Source organism: Lactuca saligna, chromosome 9, assembly GCF_052625555.1.
Source record: "Lactuca saligna cultivar CGN05327 chromosome 9, ASM5262555v1, whole genome shotgun sequence".
Lineage (NCBI taxonomy): Eukaryota > Viridiplantae > Streptophyta > Magnoliopsida > Asterales > Asteraceae > Lactuca > Lactuca saligna.
The window spans coordinates 63,032,219-63,053,840 of NC_136425.1; the positions used below are offsets into that span (position 1 = coordinate 63,032,219).

A 21,622-nucleotide genomic window follows, 5' to 3' on the forward strand; every position below is an offset into this window, starting at 1 on the left:
AAACCCTAATTGTGAGCAATTGGGCCTTGGACTTATTGGACCCACTTTTGGGCCATTGGGATTAGATTGTGAATTAAGCCCAAACTATTTCATGTCATTTATCAAGTAGAGTAAAGAACTTAATGGACTAAGTCCTTAATGAGCTAATTGAGAAAATATTAATATTTGAGAATTTATCAGGGCACACGAGAATTATCTAATAAGTGAAATATTAAATAATAATCATTGGCAGAAATTAATCTAAGCAATAATGGACTTAACGGATTAAGTCCTTAACGGATTAAGTCCCTAGTGGGTTAAGTAAGAAACACTTAACCCTAGTTATCATTTGATGTGAAACCTTAATTTCACTTGGGCTTTGTATTGGGCCATTCGAGAATAATCAAATGGACTAGAGTAACTAGTTAGGCTTTAGGGTAAGGCCCATATGAAGGATTGGGCCCAATTTGGAAAATTGGGCCATAGATGGGCCATAGTTGGGGCCTAGATGGTTGTATGATATTAGGCCCTAAAATGATACATGTTGGACTGGATTGATCAATTGGGCCATATGTTGGACTTTGATCCCTAGTTGACTTTGGGTCTATGGATTGGGCCTTGGGCTTGGGTAAGCCAAGCTAGGGGTAATGTAGTAATTATCCAAATCATGTATTTTTTAGTTATGTGTTAGAACCTAATTATTAATTGGGTGTTATTTGGTGTTGACAGTTCAGGAATCTGTCAGCCAGCAGCTGGGGTGGAGTCTGCGGGACTTTAGCAGTGTGGGATTGTGTCTGCGGGACTTCAGCAGTGTGAGGTGAGTTTCCTTCCAGTAGGAACAGGCCTAAGGCCAATGTCGGCCCGTTTAGTAGCAGTAGTTTCCGGACTTTGGTCCGATGCAGTTGTTAGTTTGTTTGATGCCTTCGTGGCTCAGACATGATTTATGTGTTAAGTGTTATGGGCTACAGCCTGATGTAGTATACAGTATATGAGTTTATGATCATGTGTGTTATGCTATTTGATATGTGTTTTTGCTATGCTATGCTATGCCCAGTCAGTTCCGAATTTCGGTCCGATGCAGTTAGTTCCGGACTTCGGTCCGATGCAGGGGACAAGGTCCCAGTCAGTTCCGGACTTCGGTCCGATGCAGTTAGTTCCGGACTTCGGTCCGATGCAGGGGACAAGGTCCCAGTCAGTTCCGGACTTTGGTCCGATGCAGTTAGTTCCGGACTTCGGTCCGATGCAGGGGACAAGGTCCCAGTCAGTTCCGGACTTCGGTCCGATGAAGTTAGTTCCGGACTTCGGTCCGATGCAGGGGACAAGGTCCCAGTCAGTTCCGGACTTCGGTCCAATGCAGTTTCCGGGCTTCGGCCCGTTGCAGTGGGCAAGGCCCAATATGTGTTTATATGTTATTGTATGGTATGTGGTAGTTTGGGGTAGCTCACTAAGCTTTGTGCTTACAGTTTCAGTTTTGGTTTCAGGTACTCAGTTTTCAAAAGAGGAGCTCGGGAAGATTGCAGTGCACACACCATTTGTTCAGCCTGGGATGTTTATACTCTGATATATTTGATAGTTGTTCTAATATTTTGAGATATATTGCTTATGATTTCTATATGAGGTTTATTGACTATGGTTTTATCATTAAATTAAACGAAATTTTCAGACTGTGTTTTTGGGATGTTACAATATTGATCAAGAATTAATTTGGAATTAATTTAGTGATCAAAAGAGACTAATTAAATTAATGGGGATTAATTATGTAAATTAGTGATACATATAGTTTGGGCTATTGATCCATGATGGGGTAAGTTTATATGAGAGTCCATAAAGAGTTAGTCTATATGACTCTTGAATAGGTTCAGTCCATATGAATTTGAATTTGTCATAGACCTTGTCTTATGATAGGTTCACATGGATAGGAACACATACACCATTAAATCTAAGTGACATGATGTTTCTCTCCAATTCATGAAAATGAGTGTGAGTAAACACTTTCACTAAGTAGATTTTGAGAAGATAGCAGTTGTGTTAATTGCGTTCGCAAATTTAATTATGATTACGGCATCCCTCTTTATAGATCGAATTATGAGAAATGGAAAATATTTTAAACATTCGGGACTTATTATCGTAAGTTCTGAAATAGTTTAGACACACATATGAGCTTTCTAATAAAAGGTGTATGAGCTTAGATAAAGGCTTATCGAAGCATCTCATATCAGAAATCTGAACTTTGGTATAAAAGTCAATAAGTATTGATTTCTAGAAGTCCAGTTGATTTCTAGGTACATGTCAAAGCTAGTGGGAGCACAAGTGTTATGTTGGTAAGAATATAATTATCATGATAGTGGGAGCATGATTATTATGTAAAGTGTTGCAAGCTAGCAATACTGGTTATAGGAAACAAAGGTTAAGAATTTTGTAAAGGTGTGGAATCTGAAATTTTGTTTTGCTATAAGTAAGGGAGAGGATACTTATACTTCATTTCGAATCTAAAAGCTTAGATTGAAATTAAACTTAGTCATAGTCATATATGAATGTCATGCTGAAAATGTTTCAACATAGGAAATTCTATATATGGGAATGCTTTAGCAAAATACTGGTCAAGTATCATGTCATTATGTAAGACGTTATGAATCATATCCCATATGCTTCGGATATAGGATCAATTGCATATGCTATAATAGTTTCTCATTCTTATTTTCCAAATCCCTAGGGCATTAAGAGGGAAAAGGACTAGAACCAAATATGACTAAAGTTATTAAACAACTATCAAGGACGATCTAAGGTTTGCTAAGGATTGATCGCTTGTAGTTAGAAGTATAGTAATGGATGGACCATCATGACATTATTATGAATAGACAAGATTCTATTTATAATGAGTTGTCATATGGCATATGTGGAAATGTTTCCATAATGGGAAATGGATATTAAGAAACTATTTTTGCAAGAAGGATGTTCAAATGAATGTACTTTGAATTTGAAACCTCGCTTCCTTGGAATTGTTTTCTTATAATTCTCCAAAAGAATACTTTGTAATTTCGTTGGAAAAGTCTCTATGACTTTTGTAGCTCGACATTACAAAAGGAGCATTGCATGATAGTGGCAAGAATTAGGTGTTCTTACACTAAGGATTTGGAATTGTGAAATGAGCATCATTGAAATTTTTTCAATTGATCTATTTCACAAAGTAAGAACCATAGGTAAACATAGTGTGCATGCTTGGAGCATGGGATAACTATTGTTTTAATTCAAGTATTAAGTTGATTAATCGAAACATTATATAATGAATAATGTGTAATCAATATGGAGATTAAATAATAAGTGTTTGATTTATATCCAAAAGTTTTGAAACCATATTGGATTAAATTATTCTTGTGTTTCACTTCGCATGTTTTGACTTCCCGAATAATAAGATTGTTCAAACAACCACAGTCAATCATAATTTGGAAGTAGGTAATGAGGTAAGATTGTCATGAATCCAATTGTAGATTGTCTAAAGTGTTTACATATAGAAAAGTTTGTTGCATTGTTCATGAGTACTCCTGAAATAAGTTTTGAGTATTAGATTAAACCCACGCTCATCTGAATCACTTCATGGATTTCATCACGAGTGATTGTGAGACGATAATATCTTATATTCTTGAAAGGGAGACATATAGTTGCAGTTTACAAGTCGGTTGCATATTGATGATATATAAACGCACCAGTAACTTCATGTTATAAAACGTATTGTTGTGTGTGATTAGATGAGTAAATAGAGAAAGCATATGAGTCAAAGTTTATCCGTTCCTTTTACCCTGAGAGGGATAAAAGCGATATTTGAGGGCCCCTCGATGATTTAGTGATAAAAACCCTAAGCGATTGGTCAATCCTGGACTGCTTTGATTTGTTCAATTAGTCGGTCATCATAAATTGGAAATCGGGAAACAACACATGGACAAAGAGAATGATTATAATCCATGTCTCATGTCCATAGAATATCTAGAATGGAGGAATATATGATCCCTTATCTAATGGATGTGTCAGAGTTTGACAAGGACTTTTGAGAGCTACGATTGATAGTCAGTTTTAAGTCCTACTTGCAGTTATAGTTATTATACTTATCCAAGTGGGAGACTATTGGATTAGGTATCTAAGCTCATGACTATAATTGGTATATACTTGACCCGAGAGTAGCATGGTCCATTTGGGTTGCATTCACTGGAACAATTTGATAGGATGGATATTTGAGAAAGAGGTTATATATGATTTCTTAGTATATTATAAGTATAATATATTAATTGAGAAATCATATTATTTAATTAGTATTGATCAAGAATTAATTTCGAATTAATTTAGTGATCAAAAGAGACTAATTAAATTTATAGGGACTGATTATATAAATTAGTGATACATATGGTTTAGGCTATTGATCCATAATGGGCTAAGTTTATGTGAGAGTCCATGAAGAGTTAGTCCATATGAGTTATGGATCATAAGCGTAAGTGTAAGAATTAGGGTTACATATGACTCTTGGAATTCTAACACTATATATGTAACCCCTTAGACCCAAAATTGGATGCACAACTAATATAAAAAGAGTATAGCCGATTTTAGGGTGCTCCTAACATCTCTCTCAAGTCCTCCAATTGTTGGTGGTATTTTGTGAACCATTTGAGGCATCACACTTAAGGTGCTAAGCTCTTGAAATACCAAATTCTACATGCTACAACTAAGAGGTATTCTTCTATTTAGTTTATATGTTTCAAATATCTATGTCGTATGCTAGTTATAGGTTTCATGCTTTGGATAATTTTTGTTGCATGTATAACTAAAGAAAACTTAGACCCAAAGCATTAGGATTGTATGTGCACCATAGGAGTGTTATAGTACATAAAACCCAACAGGGACAAAATATGGCTAACATAGAAAGAGGGATAGAGAGATAGAAATTTGTGTATGTTGTGTCCCAGGTCGGATCTTCTGATCACGTAAAAGGGGCATCATATGACTAACATGGATAGATAGAGAAGTGCATAGAAATAAAGATGCATATGTTGTGTCCCGGGTCAGATCTTCCGATCACGCAAAGGAGACAACATATGACTGACAAAGAGGATAAGAAAAAACAATTTTACACAAACCTACTTTATCAAAACCCCTCAGTCACCCTATCAGCACCAGAACTAAGGACATAAGTTCGTATGTTGAAGAAGTGTAGAGCCACAGTTCTACATAATTAATTTTAATTTATCTTGCATGTTCCCTTGTTTATCTCACTGCTCAATCTATCTAAGTGTCGTATGGTCAGTCCAAATGAATCTATCTAAGTCCAGATGAGTTAACATTGTCTAGTCCTTTCATTGACAGTTGTGTCTAGTCCATTAATTTTGAATCCTTCATGCCGACCAGCACATTGAACATAGAGTCTAAATAATTCGGCTTCAGTACATTACACGCCTCTCATATTTCCCTTTATCACTAAACTTCATATCACTTCCCAAGAATACTTACGAAAGAAAACATATTTTTGTATTTTTGATCTTTTAATATTTTTGTATTTTTGATTTCTCCCCCTGAATTTGTGCATGGAGAGAAAGAAAATAAAATAAATGCGCAAATTTAAAAAACAAATTGTCTTTAAAACAAATCATTTTAAGAAAAACTTAGAAGTATCGAGAAGAAAACTCAAGCTGTAATTCAGCAATTGAAGTTGCATCCAGATGATTTGAGAACAACACACATATGCATAAACACATTCAACCTTAGTTGTGTTTCAATTTCGTAACAGATTCAAAAATTCTTCACATCGTTAAGTACAATCCCCATTTGTAATCCTCTTATTTCTTCCTTTCCCGCAAAGGAAACATACTCTCAATGAAGATTTTGAATGTAATGTAGTTGAGAGATGTCTACTATCATGGGCCTGGAATAGCTACTATCAACAAACCGAAGTCTGATGATATTCCTCCATAGCTGCTCCGACACAAAGTGCGGGATTAGTTGACTTTTAGAACCCAGTCCATTTTGAAACTGGATTTACCATCACCATCTACATAAGATACTCTTTCCCATGACATATCATGTTTATCATATAAGAAACATGAAGGAGTTACTGGAATTTTAGACGAGTTAGAAATTTGACCCTCGGGAACCCATTGGTAATTAGGTTTAGGCCTGTTAATGTTTACCCTAATGGGTGCTTCAACACTTAATTCTGAACTTGAACTACCTTTTGATTTAGATTTGAATCTAAAGTGTGAGCTAGAAGAAGATCCTTGAGATGAATTCGATCATACCGATTTCGATTTGGCTAAACCATCTCTCGAATTAGACTTCTTTTCCAACAGGCCCTTTTGGTCCTTATCATCACTGTGTGAACATGACCTTGAAGGATTTCTTTTGGAAGATCTCCCTCTTGGCACATTTTGCCAGCCTTGTCCATAGTAGGGAACATATGAACGATGTGGACAATTTATAGCAATGTGACCGGGAGTCCCACAGTAAAAACAAGTTTGCTTTTTCAAATAAATAAGGTTGTGATTTGGTCCTTGTCCAAAAGAAGTTTGTTTCAAGGGACTTCCTCAAGTACAAGCACATGAACATTTGTTAGACTCCTTAACATACTTTTGTGGCTTAGGTTTTTCCACAGTGGGAGTATCAACATCACAATATTTTGAATCATTATCAGCAAAACTAGAATCATTTTTGTTCTCCCTGTTCTCATCTTCCACTACTTTACCTACACATGAAGTAGAAACATTGGTATCATTCACGTCAATATTCTCAGTTGGGCCGAATTGTTCAGTCTTAACTGAAGCTGGTACAGGGGGTTGGCCACACTGAGCAGGTGTCTCTACCTCATTGGTTTCAAGGGGCGGGGTATAGTTGTCATTGAAGGGGGGTGAAACATTGTGATACCCTAGACCCTTATTCTGATTATCTTTAAGTTTTAACTGTCTTCAATCATGGACTCAACTTTCTTACTTGATATGTCAAACTTTTTAAAATTAAAGTCTGCATTTTCAAACTTATTTTTCAATGTGTTAAACTCAGCAGTTAGACTGATAATTTTTTCTTGAGCATAATCATAGTGTTCACATTTAGTGCTATACTCTTCTTGAAGTTTTCTAAGGTCTTTGGTTTTGGCCTCTAATTTTTCTTTCAATGGTTTTTGGTCCATTCTGATAGTATATTGTTCATATTTAAGGTCCTCAATTTCCCTAATTAATAACTCATGTTGATCACGATACTGTTTAATTTTAGCTTCACAAGACTGAGACCATGAGTTTTCACTTACTTTGGTGATTGAAGAACTCATTATTCACCAAAAAGAATAACTTACCAAAAATAGAAGTGATTGTGAAACCAAGAAAAATGCCCTTTGACTTAAAACCTCGAAATTCAAACTTGAAAAGTCAAACTTGAAAGACAAACTTGAAAAATCAAACTTAAAAGTCAAAGTTGAAAAGTCAAACTTGAAAGTCAAATGTGAAAGCTTGAAAGTCAAAAGTCAAATTTGAAAGTTAAAAGTCAAACTTAAAAGTCAAAAGTCAAATTTGAAAGTCAAAAGTCAAGTTTGAAAGTCAAACATGAAAGTCAAACTTTTTGTCCAAAAAAATAACCTTGACCGAGAAGAAAAGTTTCTAGACCAAAAACGAAGGTATTGGATCGAATATGTGCCTTTTTTACCAAATACAAAGCTTTAGGACCAAAAACGAAGCTTTAGTATCGAAAAAAAGGCTTTAATACCGAAAACTTGATTTTTAGATCGAAAATGTGAGGCTTCTCATCCTAACCGAGAAGTCTCGCACTGAAAACACTTAATCTGAAGATGTGGGCCGAAAACAGCTTGACCGAGAAACCTGAATACCAAGAAGCGAACTGAAAACGTGTGAACTTAAGACTACAGACCGAGAACCCTCGTTGCTGACTGAGAACCCTTGCTGCTGACCGAGAACCTTCGCTGCTGACCGAAAACCCTCGCTGGCCGCCGAGAACCTATAGGGTTTGACCAAGGACCGAGGAGTGCCGCCGAAATCTCGCAAATGTCGACCAAAAACACCCAAAACTTGCCAAAAACACTAGATTTTCAAATCTTTAATGACAAACTCGATCAAAACTCCAAAAATATGAAAAACGAAGAACAAACAGCCAAAAATTCGTCCAAAACAATTCAAAAACGCCCGGAAATCCAAGAAACTCTTAATATCTTGCCAATTCGATTGATACCGATCCAAGCCCTGATACCAATTGTAAAACCCAAAACGCTATGATGTATCAATCGGATTCACTTGATAGTGCGGAATCCCAATCAAGTGAATTAGACAAGACGAAATATAGAATAAGAACACAATGGTTAATCTTCAGTTCACACTATTATTGAATAATATGGTACATAAGATTCTTGATTACACTTGGTTCTCTCTTGTTTCTCTCCAAATCACGTTCTAAGCTTATGGCGGCCCCCAAGAACGTCCAACCCAAAACTATTTATACCTAGACCTAATAACTAAAGCCCAACCCAAAACTCAAACAAGACAATATTAAGCCTTTCGGTCCGAACAACACCAAAACATGGTGTTTTCGGTCCTAGACTGAGAACTCTAATAGCTTATGAAAAGCAAAGTATAAACCACAATTTATTACCTAACAAAGAAAAACACATATTCTACATATAGTAGGCAGACAGTTTGCATACATGTATAGTATTGCACATAAGGGAATCACAACTCAAGATACTCATATAATGGGGATAATTGTTCAAAGGTAAAAGTACTCACCTTAGTCCAAAGCTAGCAACACCACACGATCTTCACATAAACAACACATCTTTAACTTATGCATCCAATTCCATACCTAGTATCATCATAATAAAGTTTTCAAAAGACCATAATACCCTTATATGGTCAACTCATCGATCTAAGCTCAAATACTCCTTAGATGTCCTATTATGTATCATGGGAGACAAAGGGGACCAGAGGAATGAACTAGACTCAAAGCACAATAAGATCAAGAAGTTAAACTAGGACAGACTGAGAACGCATCGTGTAATCCCCTAGAATGCATCGCATCTACTAAATAGATTGCAAAATCAACTTTTTGTTTGTTATTAATCTATCCAGCTTTCCCAGGAACTTCAAGAACGAAATTAACTAATGACCCAATGGACTTTACATAGAGGTTCTAACACATCAAATGAACATAAGAAAGGATTCCTAATTGTTCATTTCCCTGGATTAACATCAGATTCTAAAAACATTTCACATTTTCCATTTATAAGTCAAATGAGTATGAGAAGTTCAAATTGCACCAAACACTATGTGTCAAAGGTAAATGCAACCAATAAGATCACAAATGCTTCCTACAACTTAAAACACATAGAATTCAGAAGTCATGAAGATTATTCACTCATCCATTGAATTCTAAACTTTATATGAACTTTAATGAAGCTCAATTTTCATAAAACCTTTACAAACACCAATTCAAGCATGAATCACAAATGTGACTTAGATTTTGGAATAGAAAACATCGTCTAAGAATCAACTTTATAACATCGTCTCATTCACCAAAATTTGGATCTATGAACTCTAAAATTGAAAACATCCAAATTATCACTATAGAAATTTGGATTTGAACCAAGCATCAAGTAATCTCACCATAAGTCATAAATTGTCAAATAGATCGTAGAATTGAAGTTAAACACAATCACTAAGTATAAAATCAAGCTTATAACTAGTCAAGGAACATCAAATTCAGATTTCATCATCTAAGGTTAAGAAAACCCATCAAAACAGCTCCAATATCACAAATATTAACTAATTGGAGCATAGAGGTGGATCTAGGTATATAACTACAACATAGAACTCATAAGAACACTGTAGATGGAAGGAGAAACTCAAAATTGCAAAACCACATAAGTTCATACACGAATTTGAAGGAAAGGTAACAAGAAACTACCTCTAGATGCTAGATTGTGAAAGAATTTGACCAAGTCTTCACATAGGAACTTTAATCATCAAAAACACCATAGATTTAAAGAAGGAAATCATCCACGGAGAAGAGAACTGGCTAATTTACGGAAAGAGGGGTGTGTATGTGTGTGTGTGTGTGAGAGAGAGAGAGAGAGAGAGAGAGAGAGAGAGCTCATGGGGAAGAATAGGCTTCAAATAGACCCAACTATAGCCACTAATGCAACTTAAGTCCTTCCTTATAGAAGGTCTTCCAAAAAGGCTCCAAACTAACTAAAGAACTTAAAATAACTCACATGTGGCCCTTCTCCATCCTAAGCTTTTCAATCTTGGTCCTAGACACTAAATTGGTCAACTCTCAAAAGTTAAACACAAGTCTCACTCACTTGACACAAATGTCCCTTGTAACAAAACAATTGCTTGACACTAAAATTATATTGCTTTCTAAATCTCAACTAACGATTAGACCTTTCATTATTATTTTTATCATTTGCTCATATTTTGAATTATGTTTTACCTATTTTATTTTATTATTTACTTTATTTTAAATTAAAATTTTATTTTTTTTATCCAAAAAGCTCAAAACTTTAGCCTTAAAAACATGATGTTACACGTTTGCAATAAGTTATGTTATAAATCCATTAACGAGTTCAATCAAGTGAAGACTTAACAAAAATAGTATTCGAACGAGTAAATGAAAGACGATCATGTTTGTCAACTTGACAATCATGGGATAGCATATTCGACAAAGTTTTATTACACGAAAGAAACTTACAAGAAAGAAAATTATATAGCAATTCTGCCATGTGGTAGGACCAAAAGAATTCTTGAGTCAATTGATGGAATAAAGGTCCTTTGCACCATCACATCGAAAAAGAGTGTTGTCCAAAAATCCTTCAAAGAGAAACCAATTTCATTAAATCATTTACGCATTTCTTATCAAGAGTGAATTGATATAAAAAAAAAAAAAAAAATCAAATAAGATCCTTTATGATATTAGGGGTGACTACAACATTATGAATGTGTAAAGTATAACAGGGAGGGTTGGCAAAGTAGCGAGAGATATATGGGACGGTGGAGTACTCTAATATTCCCAAAATAAATATTTTATATATATATATATATATATATATATATATATATATATATATATATATATATATATATATATATATATATATATATATATATATATATATATATATAAATTTTTACTTGTAAATAAGTTTTATATTATTATACCCTCAACTAAAAATATTATACCTTGTTTTTAATGTTTGAAATAGGATAACTGCATCAAATATTTTTTCCCAGTTGCTAAAACAAGTGGAGAAAATAAGTTGCAAAATAACATAGATGGTCAAGTTTTAAATGATTGTTTAGTCACTTTTATAGAAGGGTGTGTTTCTACAAATTTTTGATATTGATCGATTTCTAGACATGACGACTAAGTGATTCAATTGTAACTTTTGCTTAATTCTTTTTTTTTTCGATTTAGGACTTTAAATACTAAGAAACTCTTATATTTCCTATTTTAAATTTTGAAAATATTTGTACCTCGTATTAAAATTCTTGGCTCCGTTGGCAAACTACTATTATGAACCGTCACCAACGAGTAACGATTGAATAGCACATTTTTCAAATATAGTTTTAAGATTACCGGTATCTGGCATGAGATGTGTAGAGGCGCTCAAAGTTGGATGAAGATTGGGGAGTCATAGTATGTATAACATGAGGAAGATAATTTATTCTTAAACCGATAGACTGTATCAAGTTTTAGGTCAATCGAACCGAATTTTTTGACTTTTTCGATTTGGTTAACAGAACCACTAAAATCTCCAGGTTCGTGGTTCGGTTACGATTCACACTTTTTACATGGATAGTTAACCAAACAACCAAAATTTTAATTTTTTCTTTTTAGGAAAATAAACTTAGTTTAAATATAAGATACAATATACATTTAATAATTATCATCAAATAACATGTCATTTTTCATTATTATTGTTTTCATTATCATTAAACATATTGAGTTAATGCCTATTCTTAACTTATGTATTACAGTCATCAAGCATTTAGATTTATATAAATGACTTCACTTCGGTTAACCATCCATGAACACCCCTAACATTCTTATTATCATGGAAAAGAATTTCGACACCCATTGCAACCTTTTCTCTTTGACACTTTTCTTGAGAATTGTTTGCAGAAATGAGTTGCGGATCTCATTATCAAATTGAGTTGCCCTAGCATCCTTATTAGGCTGAGGGAGGAGATAGGATTGTTGATAGTCGTATTTTATCTCAATTATATATATTGTACAATGTATGGGCCATTCCCTAGAAAACAAAAGTACAACATTGAGTAAATCATAGTGCATACAAGTTTATTAATAATGAATCTTAATGGCTACACATTTAACGGAGATAGAAATTAGAAACCAAAAGAGTAAAAGTGGTTAATTGTTGTCTTATATCCTTATTTTTTGCACTTTCTGTTAAATTTTGTGTTTATAACGAACAAAATATATATATAAACAAATTACTTTTAATAAAGGAACATAGATAAAAATAAAAAAATAATAATAATAATTAAAAAAAAAAAAAAAAATTTTAAAAAATACAAGGATCAACATTATTGGGCTAGAAATTGAGGAAGAGATGCACAACATTATTTAAGAAATGGTGAACCTCTAAGGATTCATCTACTGATTATGTTGAGCAACAAAGTTCAATTGTAGTGAAGAACATAAAGCAATATCAATAATAAGCCTAACAAACATAAAAGCATTCAAACAAAAAACGAGCAAAAGGTAATGCAAAATCAATAGATTTGCTAATAAAAAAAGCTAAACATCCAAGAAACCATCACATAGTTTTTATTTACAGATATCACCCACATAGCATAACACTAATTCCCAAAATAACAATTCTATATCAACCTATAAAAAACAATTTTTCACCTTTTCCCCAAAACATTTCTGCTCAATTTATCTTAGCCCTTTGAAAAGTTCATGTGCTACACATATTTGAAATTCAATATCAGTATCAGTAACAATAACAATAACAGTATAAATAATTTAATCTTAAGCTAAAAGTTAAAAGAACTTTACCTCAGCCATGAACTTTTTAAGAATGTCATCAAACTACAACATGCACATTTATAAAGATTAGAAATAAAAAATTAATAAATAATCTTTATTGGAGATTTTTTTAGGTATAAGAAATCTAAATATGTGATGTTAGTATCTTCCTACCATCATCTTTTCAACAGTGGATCCAGTTTACTTTTTTAGATTCAACTGTCTGAGTGTCAATTTCAGGTTCACCCTTCACCAAAAACCTCCACCATTCCATTTGATCCTGTTTTGTTAAAAAAAAAAATTGAGACTGATTTTTGATCCTTTGTGAAAGAAACAAAAAGATGAGTAATTTGAACAAAAAAAAATCAAGATCTTACACATTTGCAATAACTTAGGTTATAAATCCATTAATGATTTCAATGAAGAGAGGACTTGACAAAAATAGTATTGGAACGAGTAAATGAAAGATGATCATATTTGTCAACTTGACAATCATGGGATAGCATATTCGACAAAGTTTTATTATACTAAAGAAAATTATATAGCAATACTACCATGTGGTTGGACCAAAAGAAATAATAAGTGCAACACGAAAAGTCTTGAGTGATTTTACGGAATAAAGGTCATTTGCACTGTCACATTAAATAAGAGTGTGGCGGGTCCAAAAATCCTTCAAAGAGAAACCAATTTCATTGAATCATTTATGCATTTCTTATCAAGAGTGAATTGATATAAAAATTTAAAAAAAAAAAAAAAAAAAAAAAAAAAAAAAAAAAAAAAAAAAAAAAATCAAATAAGATCCTTTATGATATTAGGGGTCACTACAACATTATGAATGTGTAAAGTATGATAGGGGTTAGAAAACAACTATTATGAACAATCACCAACAAGGATAGATGGAATAATACGCTTTTCAAATATAGTTTTAAGATGAACCACTCACAGCTTGATGAAGCTTGGAGAGTCGGTAGTATGAAAAACATGAGGAAGATAATTAGCTTTGCTCCGGGTTTGTTGTGTTTAGAGCCGGAGAAGCTCAAGGAGACCTAAAAATAAAAATAAAAATAAAAATGATGTTTATTGCGAGTGGCTTATGGGTTGTTGGTGAGTTACATCATGTATGTGATGATATTATTTTCTAGTATGGGTTCTTTCATGTCAGCAAAATCGAAATGAACTTTGAGTCGTTAACAACAATTGGTAATCGAAAGCTCATTGATCTCGATGTCGGATCTCATTATCAAGTTGCGTAGCCCTAGCATAGTAGCATCTTTTAGGGATGTTCAAAACATCTAAAACCTACAAACTGATAAATTGTATCAAGTTTTAGGTTGATCGAACCGGATTTTTTGACTTTCTTCGGTTTGGCTAACAGAACCGCTAAAATCTCTAATTTTTTGGTTCGATTACGGTTCACGTTTTTTTACATCGGATGGTTAACAGAAAAACCGGAATTTGAATTTGTTCTTTTTAGGAGAATGAAGTTAATTTAAGATTATTATTAATTATAAGATACAATTTTCATAATAATTATTATCAATTAACACTGACCAGTTTAGTGAATAATTCTCCTTTTTTGATTATTATTGTTATCATCATTAAAAATGTTTGAGTTAATGCTTATCCTTAACTTATGTATTACTGCCATCAAGTATTTAGATTTATAATGAAAAACAATTATATTATCTTATCTCATATTATGTTTATTATTAAAAGAGCCTTAAACGATTGTCCAAATCTATATGTCGATTATAAATATCATTACCATATAGTATTAGTATATATCAAATTTAAGAAATCGCAATTATTAATATAATGAAGACAAAACTTCAAAAATGGTTGTTGTGGTTTCTGAAAATATCAAATTTAGTCCTTAAGTTCAAAAAACCTCACAGATGGTCCTTGTGGTTTCAAAACTTTTAACAAATAGTCATTCCGCCTAACTCCGTCAGCTTTCTACCGTTAAGTGAGGGGTATTTTCGTCATTTCAATACACAGGGACCATTTATGAGGTTTTCTCTATTTAAATATATATATATATATATATATATATATATATATATATAATTATTTAATTAAAGGCCCCACCCTCTCTCTCTCTCTCTCTCTCTCTCTCTCTCTCTCTCTCTCTCTCTCACACACAGTGAACATAATACCAGTTAACCCTATTACCGGAGAGGGTATTCCAAGACTTGTTACTCTAATCCCTGGTAATGGGATCGGCCCTTTGGTGACCGGCGCCGTTGAACAGGTCTTCGAGGCAATGCGTGCGCCGGTTACCTTCGAGAAATTTGAAGTTCATGGCGACATGAATATGATACCCGATGATGTTATGGCTTCGATTAAGAAGAATAGAGTTTGTTTGAAGGGCGAATTAATTACGCCGGTGGGCGAAGGGGTTAATTTGTTGAATCCTATGTTGAGGAAAGAACTGGATTTGTATGTCTCGCTTGTGAGCTGTTTTAATTTGCGTGGGTTGCCTTCTAGGCATGAAAACGTCGATATCGTGGTGATCAGGGAGAACACGGAGGGGGAGTATTCGGGTTTAGAGCATGAGGTTGATCCTGGTGTCGTTGAAAGTCTTAAGGTACATTTGGGTTTCTTAATTTCATTATCATCGCATGCTTGTTGTTCGATGAAATGCCTATGTGAAATTGGCTACTCTTGAACTGCAGTATATTAGTTTCTTTCTATTATGTCTGATTATGGTGTCATTTTAGGTGATAACAAAGTTCTGCTCTGAACGCATCTCAATAACAGAAAGACTGTAACAGTTGTTCATAAAGCAAACATCATGAAGCTTGCAGATGGTCTTTTCTTGGAATCTTGTAGGGAGATTGCTAAAAGATATCCCAACATCAAATACAACGAAATTATTGTTGATAATTGTTGCATGCAACTTGTTTCAAAGCCTGAGCAATTCGATGTCATGGTATGTTAATCTTATCTTCTTAATCTATCATACAGCATCATTTCCATTTTTTTACACATTCTTCCTTACTGAATCTTTCAGGTGACTCCTAACCTTTATGGTAACCTAGTTGCAAACATTGCAGCTGGAATTGCTGGTGGGACAGGTGTCATGCTAGGAGGTAAGTACTCTTGTTGCTATTTCTTGATTTTCTTCAATTGAGACCTAATTAATAACAACCATTATGATTGGAATTGTTGCATGAAATGTTGGAACTGAGTATGCAACCTTTGAGCAAGGTGCATCAGCTGGGAATGTTGGGAATGTTTAAGCGACGCCTGAAAGAAGAGAACGTAGGTCATCGAAAGCCATTATGAAGTCCTAATAATGAACCTTGTAGACTTCTTCGATCTCAACCTCTTTGGATCTGCAGAAATGATGGAGGTGGTGGAGTCGGTTTCGGGGTTACCCTAGGCGAAGGTTTTGATGATGAAAGGGGATAAGTCTTCTTTGTTTGATATGGCGGAAGATGAGTTCATCGACGAAGTGAATATCCAGTTTAAGATGGGTTCTTTTGAGAGAGAGAGAGAGAGAGAGAGAGAGAGAGAGAGAGAGAGGGTGGTGCCTTTAATTAAATAATTAAATTTTTTTTTCTTTTTTTTTTAAATAGAGAAAACCTTTTAAATGATCCATGTGTATTGAAATGACGAAAATACCTCTCACTTTACGGTAGAAACCTGATGGAGTTAAGCGGAAAGACCATTTGTTATAAGTTTTGAAACCACAGAAACCATTTGTATGGTTCTTTAAACTTAATGATTAAACTTGATTTTTACGGAAACCTAAACTTGATTTTTTTGATTGTTTCGGAAACCACAGAGACCATTTTTGAAGTTTTGTCTATAATGAAATATTATCCTTATTTTAAAATTTTGTTAAGTTTTTCCGTTATGACACATTTATTTATTAACGGTTCTGATAACTAAAACAAAAAAATAGAAAAAATAAGTTACAAAAAATCGGTTACATAGTACAATGTATGGGTCATACCCTAGAAAATAAAAGTACAACATTGACTAAAACACACAATGCTATATATATATATATATATATATATATATATATATATATATATATATATATAAAATAAAAGTACAACATTGACTAAAACACACAATGCTATATATATATATATATATATATATATATATATATATATATATATATATATATATATATATATATATATAGTACAACGTAAGTCACTATGCCTATAGAATATACAGTGTATAATTGTTATATATCCTTATTTTTTGCACTTATTTTAAATTTTGTGTGTTTATAACCAACGGAATATATAAAATCAAAACGACTTTACTTAGAAAGCCTTCAAATTCTTGTATCAACAACCATATAAAGAAACGGTGAACCTCTAGCGATTCATCTACTGATTATGTTAAGCAACAAAGTTAAATTGTAGTGAAGAACATAAAACAATATCAATAATAAGTTTACCAAACATAAAAACGAGCAAAAGGTAATGCAAAATCAATAGATTTGTTAATCAAAAAAGCTAAACATCCAAGAAACCATCACATAGTTTTCTATTAACAGATATCACCCACATAGCATAACACTAATTCCCAAAATAAAAATTCTATATCAACCTTCAAAAAACAAATTTTCACCTTTTTCCCCAAAACATTTCTCCTCAATTTATCTTAGCCCTTGAAAAGTCCATCTCCGGGTGCTACATAGTATCAGTATTAGTAACAGTATCAGTAATAATTTAATCTCAAGCTAAAAGTTAAAACAACTTTACCTCAGCCATGAACTTTTTAAGAATGTCTTGCTTTTGCATCTCATCACTAGTTGGCAACCCCATCTGCTTCTGCCTCTGATCAAACTACAACATGCAGATTTATAAAGATTAGAAATAAAAAATTAATATATAATCTTTATTGGAGATTTTTTTAGCAAAAAGAATTCCTACCATCATCTTTTCAACAGTGGATCTTGTTTCAGGGTCCAGGTCAGCAAGTTTGCTGTTTTCAGGTTCAACTTTCTGAGTGTCAATTTCAGGTTCACCCTTCACCAAAAACTTCCACCATTCCATTTGATCCTGTTTTGTTAAAAGAATGGAGACTGATTTCTGATCCTCTGAAAAAAGACACAAAAAAAGATGAGTAATTTGAAAAAAAAAAAATGTTATAAAAATATACCACATTTTCAAATGTACATACCTAAGCTCCAGAAACAGTCATCAACTTTAACAGACTTGTACAAGTCCCCCTGTATTATATATATAAAAAAAAAAGGTTATTGATATCAACTTATCATATTATTAGAATAGAACTATAATTTCAACATGTTAGAAAGATAATCTAAATGCCACTAGCAGACTTACTTCAAGAATTGGAGGTTGACCCTTAAGTCCCACTTTCAAATGGTTCTTCTTTATTTCACATGAAATGAATCTTGACTTTGTTCCAGGAGGAACAGGGATGTTTATGGTTACTTCTTGCAAAGATTGGATCCAGGAATAGTTTTCCATGTCCAATCCGTTTCCTTTATTGGGAGCTGTTGGTAATTTAAGAACAAATTAGATGTTTTCTTGAAAAGAAAATAATAAAGACTCTATGAAAGTAACATGTATGATAACTTAATGAGTCATAGAAACAAGAATATGATAGATGTGATCAAACACATAAGCAATTAGATCAAGAACAAATCAAGAGGTTTAAAATTCTTAAGAAATTAAACCCCTTGTCCCAACTTCCAGAATACGTGATGATGATAATCACAAGATAAACTGATTATACATTACTAAAAGGCCTGATTTAAATAAGTATGCAACATGCTTATAACATAGCTTTCGGATCAATCTACACATAAACTATTCACTAAAGAACATATAATAGTCAAAGGAACAAATTTTATTAAGATTTGTTACGATTTTAGCAAGAAGATCAAGAACCTATTCGAATTGAATAGGTGTACGATATATGCTTTACTAATTTAGATAAGGCATTGAAATTGTAAGAGAGAAGGCGAATAAAGGATCGATTACAAACGATGAAACAATTAAGATAGCCAAAAGAAGTATATACCTCGCAATCCCTTCTTGTTATCATCTTTCGACTCCTTCTTATCCTCCGGTTCCTTGACGGAAACTGCGGGCTGCGCCGGTAACGACGATGAAGAATCCTCCTTAGCACGCTTGTTATCGTGCTTTACACTGGTAGCACCATTGCTGGCGGCGGATACAGCTTTCTCTTTCCTCTTCCTCTCATCAGCGTCGAGTTTCTCCTTCACCGTACGAACCAACCCGTTAACATCCTTAACTACGGAATCAGTCTTGAAGAGATCGGTTTCGCGAGCGACGAACTCGAATGCGGTCTGGAGAAAACGAAGGGGATCGGACGAATCAAGAACAGCATTAAAGGGCTTCTTCACAGACTCCGGTGTCTTAGTTTGCTTCTGATCATCCTCTTCGTAATCAGAGAGGATCGCCATTGTTTACTGCAGAGTAATTGAGGGAGCAAGGGATTGCTAGGGTTAGGGTTTGGGCTTGAGAGTGAAAAGTCGGGGTTTTTAAGAGAGAAAGAGGATGTGAATTGGAATGTAGAAACCTCTAGAAGTCATGTATTTATAATTTTGAAGTTACTATGCACTTCATATTACACCAATATTTTAGATTTTGATGTGGGACGTTTCTAGTGTTTGTTTCTTTTTTTTTTTTTTTAGTTGGGATAGGATTAATACACATAAAATTCATAAGTTCGTCTTAATTTGTACTTATCTCGTTTTTTTTTTCCTATTAATAATGGATATTCATTAAGAGTGTTAGGGTGCGTCTGTTTCATAGGATTCTTATGGAAAATAAAGGAATTGAAAACTAAAATCCAATCATCAACTTGTTTAGCTTAGATGAAAGGAATCAAATTTCCATAATCATCTTTCAATTTCCTATTTAATTGATTTCTAATTCTTTCCCTGAACATGAAAAATCTATATTCAATTCAATATCTCCTTTTTTTTTAAAGATCGATAGTTGCCTTCCTATTATTGTCTCTCATCGATCATATATTTCTATCTCTCAATCGGTACTGCAAAAGGATTCATCGACATCGACGATCGCTGTGAACGAGTGATATCATCGTATCTTACTTGAGATGAGTTAATATTCTATTTCTTTGTTGTATCCTTCATCTATGAAAATATGCTATTGTACTTCATCTCTTATCAGCAATCATCTTTATTGTATTCACGATCTTTGATGTATACTTCATCTATGAAGATATGTTACTGTATTTCTTTGTTGAACCTGTGAACCTGTCGAATTCTTCTATTGTACTTCATCTTTGTCTTCTTTTACATGAAGTATTAGCAATTATCTCTACAAGTATACATAACGGTTAATTTTGTGGTTCAGATTTATTGTTGGTAATGTGTAAAAACTACTTGTATAAGTATGCCCATCAAGTGTTTGTGTCTTTGCTTGTGTGGTGTTTTCTTTCTTTTACCTGCATAACTTTTTTTATTTTCAATACTTTTGTCATTTATGTTTGTTTTCTTTGAAAAAATGAGACAAAAATCCACCAAATGTGTTAAAAGCCATAATTAAAAACCACTATATTCACCAAAATAAGTTGATAGATTGTAATGAGTCGTGCTAATTACAAAATTACTTGCACCAACAAATTTCAACTATATCTCAAATTTGTTGACTATCCAATTCCACGACAATTTCAACTATTATGTTTTCAAAATATTAAATTTTCTTTTTAATAAACATAGAAAGAAGATAAGTCAAATAGTCGTTTACATTTTGGAATGAAGTTATGAATGCAATTACGTGGTTTTTTATCACGGTGTGCAAGCTACTACAAATATACAAGGGGGTAAACCACGTATCAAAAACATATCGTCGGATGTGGATCGGCAATCAATATTGCACAAATATGCTTACAAAAGTGACATCGCGTGTATATCAAATCTTAGGATGACCCAAAGATGTTTCACAAACTGACACAAAGTTATGTGACATACTTCACACCTTATGTGGGCTAGGAACAAGTAGACATGGATATTGATGCACAATTGGCCATATTTCTTCACATTATTGCACATAATGTGAAGAATCGGGTCATGATAGGTCGTTTCCAACGTTCTGGACAAACAATTAGCAAAATTGTTACGCGAGTTTGCAATGCGGTGATAAGGTCACATCCACATTTTCTTAAGAAACCCGAACATGTTACAGAAAACTCTCTAGATCAAAGATGGAAGTAGTTCAAGGTATATATACAACTTATAAATTATTTCAAGTAGTGCATAAATTGCTTGATACGACATATAACCATTTCTTTTCTTATATTGTGTAGAACTGTCTAGGAGCTTTAGATGGAACACATATAAAGTGCTTAGTACCACTTAAAGACAAGCCTAAATACAGGATGAGAAAAAATGATATTGCCACAAATGTCCTATGGGTGTGTTCACAAGATATGCAGTTTATCTATATTTTACCGGGATGGGAGGGATCAACTGCAGATGGTAGAGTGCTTCGAGATGCCCTACTTAGGCCACATGGGTTGAAGGTCCCAAGGTCGGGTATGTATAATAATTGTTATTTTAGATGTGTATTAGTTATTAATTATGCTAACTATACTATATCTAGCTTATTATTTAGTAGATGTT

At 33.5% G+C, this 21,622-nt stretch overlaps 1 protein-coding gene and 1 pseudogene across 2 annotated transcripts; one reads left to right on the top strand and one right to left on the bottom strand.

The window, feature by feature from the left end:
- The first annotated feature begins 13,938 nt into the window (after positions 1–13,938).
- LOC145016407 (isocitrate dehydrogenase [NAD] regulatory subunit 1, mitochondrial-like) lies at positions 13,939–16,752 on the top strand (annotated as a pseudogene). Its single transcript, XR_013666197.1, has 4 exons — positions 13,939–14,017; positions 15,090–15,595; positions 15,729–15,940; positions 16,022–16,752. The product of XR_013666197.1 is annotated as an isocitrate dehydrogenase [NAD] regulatory subunit 1, mitochondrial-like (transcript).
- A 705-nt stretch (positions 16,753–17,457) lies between these two features.
- On the bottom strand, positions 17,458–19,552 carry BOB1 (HSP20-like chaperones superfamily protein). The gene is made up of 6 exons (XM_078975711.1): positions 19,030–19,552; positions 18,327–18,499; positions 18,163–18,211; positions 17,913–18,079; positions 17,742–17,825; positions 17,458–17,669 (listed from the first exon to the last, which is right to left on the bottom strand). The coding sequence occupies exons 1-6, from the start codon at positions 19,433–19,435 to the stop codon at positions 17,631–17,633; spliced, it is 918 nt and encodes a 305-aa protein (XP_078831837.1). The 5' UTR covers positions 19,436–19,552; the 3' UTR covers positions 17,458–17,630.
- Positions 19,553–21,622: the final 2,070 nt, after the last annotated feature.